The 7150-nt window shown below is 50.8% G+C and overlaps 1 protein-coding gene across 2 annotated transcripts in view; it reads right to left on the reverse strand.

Annotated features, from left to right (window-relative positions):
* Positions 1 to 7150, reverse strand: part of Cad (carbamoyl-phosphate synthetase 2, aspartate transcarbamylase, and dihydroorotase) — a 23753-nt gene that overhangs the window by 14730 nt on the left and 1873 nt on the right. For both annotated transcript variants that reach the window (XM_021202557.1, XM_029540718.1), the window contains exons 3-15: positions 5472 to 5601; positions 4822 to 4964; positions 4520 to 4661; positions 4029 to 4200; positions 3670 to 3855; positions 3423 to 3535; positions 3003 to 3148; positions 2664 to 2795; positions 2301 to 2534; positions 1972 to 2193; positions 1639 to 1827; positions 1282 to 1406; positions 1013 to 1143 (exon numbers count right to left, since the gene is read on the reverse strand). In XM_021202557.1, coding sequence (XP_021058216.1) covers positions 1013 to 1143; positions 1282 to 1406; positions 1639 to 1827; positions 1972 to 2193; positions 2301 to 2534; positions 2664 to 2795; positions 3003 to 3148; positions 3423 to 3535; positions 3670 to 3855; positions 4029 to 4200; positions 4520 to 4661; positions 4822 to 4964; positions 5472 to 5601 — 2065 coding nt within the window. The remainder of the gene's footprint in view (positions 1 to 1012; positions 1144 to 1281; positions 1407 to 1638; positions 1828 to 1971; positions 2194 to 2300; positions 2535 to 2663; positions 2796 to 3002; positions 3149 to 3422; positions 3536 to 3669; positions 3856 to 4028; positions 4201 to 4519; positions 4662 to 4821; positions 4965 to 5471; positions 5602 to 7150) is intronic.

Genomic DNA, 7150 nt, shown 5'->3' on the forward strand with positions numbered 1-7150 from the left:
CCCTCTTCTGGAGTGTCTGAAGACAGCTACAGTGTACTTACATATAATAAATAAATAAATCTTAAAAAAAATACTGTTTAAAAAAAAAAAATTTATAGGAAAGCATCAGTAACTCTTCCCCTGGAAATATTTAAACAGTGAATAAATTGTCACTGGAATTTATCAACCTAACTATTCTGCTGGAAGTGAGATGCCACGTCACGAGGATGAAGTGTCTCAAGGAAGATGAGAGCCGTAGTGAACGATGGGTTCACAACCAGCAAGACCTGGCTTTTGCTTTGACCCCTTACTACTCTGAGTCAGGTCACTTTCCTCCTGAGGCCCCTCCATTTACCTGTTTGTTAAATAAGAGAGTTCAAGTAATCTGATCCCAGGGGATATTCTTCTTTTTTTTTTTTTTTTTCTAACACCGGCTTCCAGATGACTTCTGACCCCTGCTCGCTCCTAATGAAGATAACTAACTTGAAATGTACCCATTCCCGGGTGTGGTAGCGCACGCCTTTAATCCCAGTACTCGGGAGGCAGAGGCAGGCGGATTTCTGAGTCCGAGGCTGGCCTGGTCTACAGAGTGAGTTTCAGGACAGCCAAGGCTACACAGAGAAACCCTGTCTCGAAAAACAAAAAAAACCAAAACAAAACCAAAAAAAGTACCCATTAACTCTGAGAAAGCTCTATGCTCGTTCTCATGCTCTCTCCCCCGTGTCTCTGTCTCTGTCTCTGTCACACACACACACACACACACACACACACACACACACACACACACCCCTGCTTTTCAAGACAGTGTTTCTCTATGTAGCCTTGGCCACCCTGGAACTGGCTCTACAAACCAGGTTGTTCTCAGATTGACAGATCCACATGCCTCTGCCTTCTGAGTTCTGGGATTCTAGGCACGGGCTGGCATGGACCACCACGTCCAGCTGACGACCTGTATTAAGGACCGCAGCATTAGGGAAGCTGAGGGCCACTGCTCTCCTGGTTCTAGCAGGACCCACGGGAGGAGGAGGCTCACCAACACTCTTCATGCAGCTCCCAATCTTCGTACTGACTCGCAGGAACTTGCTGAGGTCCCAACGAGGAATCTTTACCACGCAGTAGTCCAGGCTGGGCTCAAAGGCTGCTGTGCCTCCCGTAACAGAGTTTCTGAGCATCAACGAGTTGAGTGCCAAAAAGAGAAGAATATTTAGGGTGAGCTTGCAGTACCTCTCATACATAGATCCTGTCTTATGAATGATTTCAACTTTCCCCCTGCCTTAACACCAGGATTCCCCCAAGTTATACCTGAGCTCTGGCAGGGGAATGCCCAATGCTAGCTTGGCTGCCACATAGGCTAGTGGATAGCCTGTGGCCTTACTGGCCAGGGCAGAGCTTCGGGAGAGCCTGGCATTTACTTCAATGATGTAATACTGCAAATGAGAGAACAGAGAGAATAAGTCACTGACACCTGGCCTAGAAAAGGGCTCAAAAGGGGAGGAGAAATGATTGGGCCCCTGCTAGGGATGGAGCGAGAAAAGGGCCCCCCAAGCTCCAACCCTAACCACGACAATCCTGGCTTCGCTCTAGGGTGAGCAGAACCAAGAAACCTCTTAACCTTGAGGCCCAAAGACCAAGGTATGAAGGCCGCAGTATCAGACTCACCTGCTCAGACTCCGGGTTCAAAGCATACTGTACATTGCATTCCCCAACAATGCCCAGGTGCTGGGTGACCTTGATAGCTGTCCGTCGCAGAAGCTGGTACTCTCTATCGTTCAGTGTCTGGCTCGGAGCCACCACTATGGATTCACCAGTATGGATGCCCAGTGGGTCTAAGTTCTCCATGTTGCATACCTACAAGTGGGGTCACAGAGGTCACCAATAAAGGGGGTCAAAAGGCCCAGGAGGCTACATCCCCAGGCCTGCTATATCTGAAGAGGGATCTGTGCTTTTCCAAAAGTTTAGAACGCGCAGGCCACCTGGTGTTTCGACACGCACCGTTACGCAGTTGCCATAGGCGTCTCTCACCACCTCATATTCAATCTCCTTCCAGCCCTTCAGGGACTTGTCTATCAGCACCTGGCTGGTGTGGGCAAAAGCTGGGGCCACAAGAGCCGAGAGTTCCTCTTTGGTGGAAGCAAAGCCAGAACCGAGACCACCCAGGGCAAAGGCTGCTCGCACCAGCACAGGGTAGCCCAGTCGCTCGGCAGCTGCCTGAGCCTGCAGTTGAGTGGAAAACATGAGCCAACACGTCATTTCTGGACCCCAAAGAGATAAGATTCAGAGGAAATGACATCATTCCACTTCTACCCAAACACCTAACAAACCTGTTCAAGAGAGTTTGCTGCCTCACTGGGGGCGACGTGCTCCCCGATCTCAGCCATCCTGGCAGCGAAGGCTCGTCGGTCCTCAGTCAGTTCAATGGTCTCCACAGGTGTACCCAAGACCCGGACCCCATATCGAGCTAGTACCCCAGCTTTGGTCAGCTCCACACCACAGTTCAGGGCTGTTTGACCCCCAAAAGTCAGCAACACACCGTCTGGGCGTTCATTACGAATCACCTGAGGCAGGAGTTAAAGGCGTTAGGGGAGAGCAGATCAAAGCAGCGTTAGCGCCCGAGTGACCAGCCACCCCCTTGCCCATCAGGAGTTCCCGCCCCAACCCCCAGGCCATCCTTATCTGAGTCGTACCTGGGTTACATAGTGAGGTGTTATGGGAAGGAAATAGACCTTGTCTGCCAGTCCCTGAGAGGTCTGCACTGTGGCAATGTTGGGGTTGATCAGTAATGTCTGGATGTTCTCCTCCTTTAGGGCTTTAATTGCCTAACAGGACAAAAATGGCTGGTCAGCCTCTTCTACAGAAGACAGGACTCAGGCGCTTCTTTCCCTCTGTGTGCTCTGTCCTGACCTCAACATCTATATACCCGTAGACCTAATCCATCTCCTCCTTGCAAACAGTGCTCACTCCTTCCTCCTCCTCCTGCTCCTCAAGACTCACTGGGTTAGGTCCCAGTGGGAAGCCATTCTTACCTGAGAACCCGAGTAGTCAAATTCTCCAGCTTGGCCGATGGAGAGGCCCCCTGAGCCTAGGATCAGAACCTTTCGTGGTGGTGGGAGCCCAGAACCGGGAATGGGGAGCTCAGGGGGACAGAGGCGCTGAGCCAAGCGTTCTCTTACTGTGGATGCAAAATCATGGAATGCCAGGATGAGTGAACCCCAGAGGACGTCTGCATTAGACCCCCACCTCCACGAAAGCGCAGAGAGGGGGAGGGTAAGCGCCCCGATCCCCTAACTCCGGGGTTCCTTTATACAGAAATGGCACACACTGCCCACAGTTCATTGTCTCTCTTCTTTCCTCACAAATCTAGCTTTTCAAGTATGTCTCTCTTAGACTAGTCTTGGGCTAGCCCTGTTCTTAGGTCCACATCCTGGTTCTAGGAAGGGGCTTACCTGTCTGGCCCCCAATATTCCCAGCTGCAGCCTCTCTCACAGTTTCTAGAAATACATCGAAGAGCAGTTCCATATCTGAAGGGCCGGCCCGGTGCTCTGGGTGAAACTGGACACTAGAGATCGAATGACAGAACCTCTGACATCACTGCCAGGGCTACAGTGGCCTCAGAGAGGACTGAGGTTCAGTGCTGTGCCTTGTTTTCCCATCTTCACGGTCCCTTGTCACCCCCAAGTCCCCCCTGCTCACCTGAAGAAGGGCAGGCTGTCGTGCACTATGCCTTCGTTGGAACAGTCATTGGCATTGGTGAACAGAGGAGCCCAGCCTGCTGGCAGGGAATCTGCGTCCACTGCAAACCCATGATTTTGGGACGTCAGAAAGCAGCGCCCAGTGCCCACCAGTAAACAGGGCTGGTTGTGGCCTCGGTTTCCGTATCTGGAGAATGGGACAGAGTCACAACACCTCTTCCAATCTCTCCCCGACTACCCAAAACTCGGCTCTTTCAGATCTCATCACCCCTGATGGCTGGATACCTGGTTCCACACCAATAACCCCTAGCTCTCAGGACACTGCTAAGTGAGGGCTCCTTCTGCTCCCACAAGCCCTACCTCATCTTGTAAGTTTTGGCCCCGATGGCTAAAGCCAACAGCTGGTGTCCAAGGCAGATTCCAAATACAGGTCGGGGGTTAGGTTCAGACAAGACTCGATTCAGTGTGGACACCACACCAGGGTAAGAGGCAGGGTCACCAGGCCCGTTACTTAGGAAGAGACCGTCGTATTCTGGAATGGGCAGAAAAGGTTGACACAGGTGGGTCACAGCACCACCTGTGAAGCACGGTGGCCCGAGTTCCATCCCCGGAATCCACGGTAGCAGAGACCGGACTCTTTAAAGCTGTGCTCTGGGGCACGCACTTACACCCGCTACTACAATAACTAAACTTGTAAAATGAAAGCACACACCCACTCCAGACCGATGAAGTGAAGCCCCTGGTCTCTGCCTTCCTTCCTGCAACCCATCCTGACTTTTATCAGTTGTCCTGGGGGACAGCTCTTCCGCTCAAACACAAGCCACTGCTCTGCACAGGTCCCGGATACTCACTCTGACTGTCTAACTCATGGTCCCAGGGTACCACGGTAACTTCAGCCCCAAGCTGGCAGAGACATCGGATCTGATTATACTTGAGGCCACAATCCAGAGCGTAGATCCGAGGGGCACCCCCTGCATTGAATACCCGTGGAGTCTGAGGAGATAAGACCAACCGTTGGCAGCTGTGAGCAGCAATGTAACACATGCTCACACCAAACCCCATCTTTGAAGACCTTGAGTGTGCCCCAATTGTGGCCAGAAAAGCAAGCACTGGTCCTTCACCTGCAAACATGTCCTATTCTCTTCCTCTGTACCTTAATAGAGACCTCTGGTGCCAGGGGCCTGGCATTGGGGTCCACAAATGGCAGGGCTGACGGCTCTGTCCCTTTCTGGACCAGCTTCCCCAAAAGAGACCCTTGTTCCCGCAACTTCTTAGTCAGCTCCCGAGTGTCCACTCCTGTCAAAACAGCACAGCCTCAGACGATGGTCCCAAACTCAGTCACCAGTGAGGGTGTCCAGGAACCTCACTGTCTCCTCCTCAGACCTGGTCAATTGCAACTGTTCTACAGCCATCAGGATTCTGGACCACTCTGTTGAAAGGACACTGCCATGAAGTGGTTTTGCCCTAAATAGGACATCCAAGCCGAACCATGGTCTACATAGACCTAATTACTGAAAATAACTTCTAGAAGAAAACAAACATGGTAAACAATACTATAGGAGTAAGAAACATAACCTGGGCAAGGTAGTGGGAAGGCACTTTGGGAAGCTACAGGAGGCCATCCTTGGCTATTTACAGTGAGTCTGAGGCAAGCCGGGGCTATATGATACCCACCCTGTCTTGAAAATCCCAAACAAACAAACAAACAAACACACAAAACCAACAGACCCCAGAAACCTCCCCGTTTCTCTCCGTCTAGGCACTGTGTGCTTTACCCAGTTACCCCAGTGCTTGCTCTCATACCTTGCAAGCCGGGGATGCCACGCTGTTGCAGCCACTCATGCAGGGTGCAGGTGGCACTCCAGTGGCTGGGCGTAGGACAGCATTCTCCCACTACAAGTCCCGCCACGTGGATCTCCGAGGATTCAAACCACTACAGAAGAAAAGAGACCGTGAGGAGTTAGCTCAGAGTCAGCTAGCTCTCAAAGGCACACCCCTTCACCGTCTGGCCACACGGGACAGTGTCACTCCTACAAAATCGCAAGCACTCCCTGCTCTGCAGACAGTCCCTTTACTAACTCTGCCTAGCGTGTCCAAGAGAGCAGGAAATGGTGGTGCTTTCCTTTATTTAAAATTGAGCTCACGAATCCTCTCTCCGAACACCCCCACTTCTACATTATCTACAGCAAGTTAGCTCCCTTCTAAGAATGAACCCTTTTCTACTTCACTGCTATGTACAATGTGTCTTGAATATGTTCTTACACATGGCACAGACTAAATCCTCGAGCACTTCCTGAGTGCTCACTAGGCGCAGGCCTTGTAGCAGATGCCGAGTCAAAGGCAGTGAGGAAAGGTTTGTTGTCCTCACAGTGAGAACTTCCACCTCAGGTGGCCAAAAACTAACACGGTAATATGAACAAACTCAGTAATAATTACATAGGTGTGATAAAGACAAAAATAATAAGATATTTGCACAGAACATTAAAATAAATAAAGCCGGCAGAGCATGGTGTGCTGCACCTTTAATTGGAACTTAGAATTGGAGACCAGTCTGATCTACCAAGACAGTAAGGACTACACTGAGAGACTGTCTTGAAAAACAACACACACACACACACACACACACACACACACACACACACACACACGGCCTGTAAACCCGAGACCAGTGTGGGCTACACACAGAGACCCTGGTCTAAAAAGAATAAAAAATATCCGTGCTTTACCCCCTCACCTGCAGCCCCAGTACCAGGGAAAGCTGAGGCAGGAGGGCTGAGTTTGAAGGTCTGTGTAAGCAGCAGCCTTCAGGGATCTGAAGGGCCCTGCCCAGGTGGACAGACTCAAGTACACACCTCCAGGCAAGCAAATGCATTGAGCTATGAGTCTCATTCACCCTGCATCCATCAGGGGTCTCAACTTTTGACAACCTAACATATTAACCAAATTCATAAGATATTGCCTTGTAGCCAGGAGGGGGTGGCGCATGCCTATTTAATCCCAGTGCTTGGGAGGCAGAGGCAAGAGGATCTCTACTAGTTCAAAGCCAGTGAAGCCAGCCTAATCTAAAAAATGAGCTCCAGGCAGCCAAGGCTGGACAGAGAAACCCTGGCTTAAAAAAAAGAGAGGAGCTGAAAGGGTTTGCAGCCCCTTAGGAGGAACAACAATATGAAGTAACCAGTACCCCCCAGAGCTCCCAGGGACTAAACCACCAATCAAATACACATGGTGGGACACATGGCTCCAGCTGCATAAGTAGCAGAGGATGGTCTAGTCAGTCATCAATGGGAGGAGAGGCCCTTTGTCCTACGATGCCCCAGTGTAGGGGAATGCCAGGGCCAAGGAAGCAGGAGTGGATGGGTTGGTGATCAGGGGAAGGGGGGAGGGGATAGGGGGTTTTAGGAGGGGAAACTAGGAAAGGGGACAACATTTGAAATGTAACAAAAATATCTAGTAAAAAAATTTTTTTTAAAAAGAAAGGGAAA

This window comes from Mus pahari, chromosome 7 (genome assembly GCF_900095145.1).
Source record: "Mus pahari chromosome 7, PAHARI_EIJ_v1.1, whole genome shotgun sequence".
Lineage (NCBI taxonomy): Eukaryota > Metazoa > Chordata > Mammalia > Rodentia > Muridae > Mus > Mus pahari.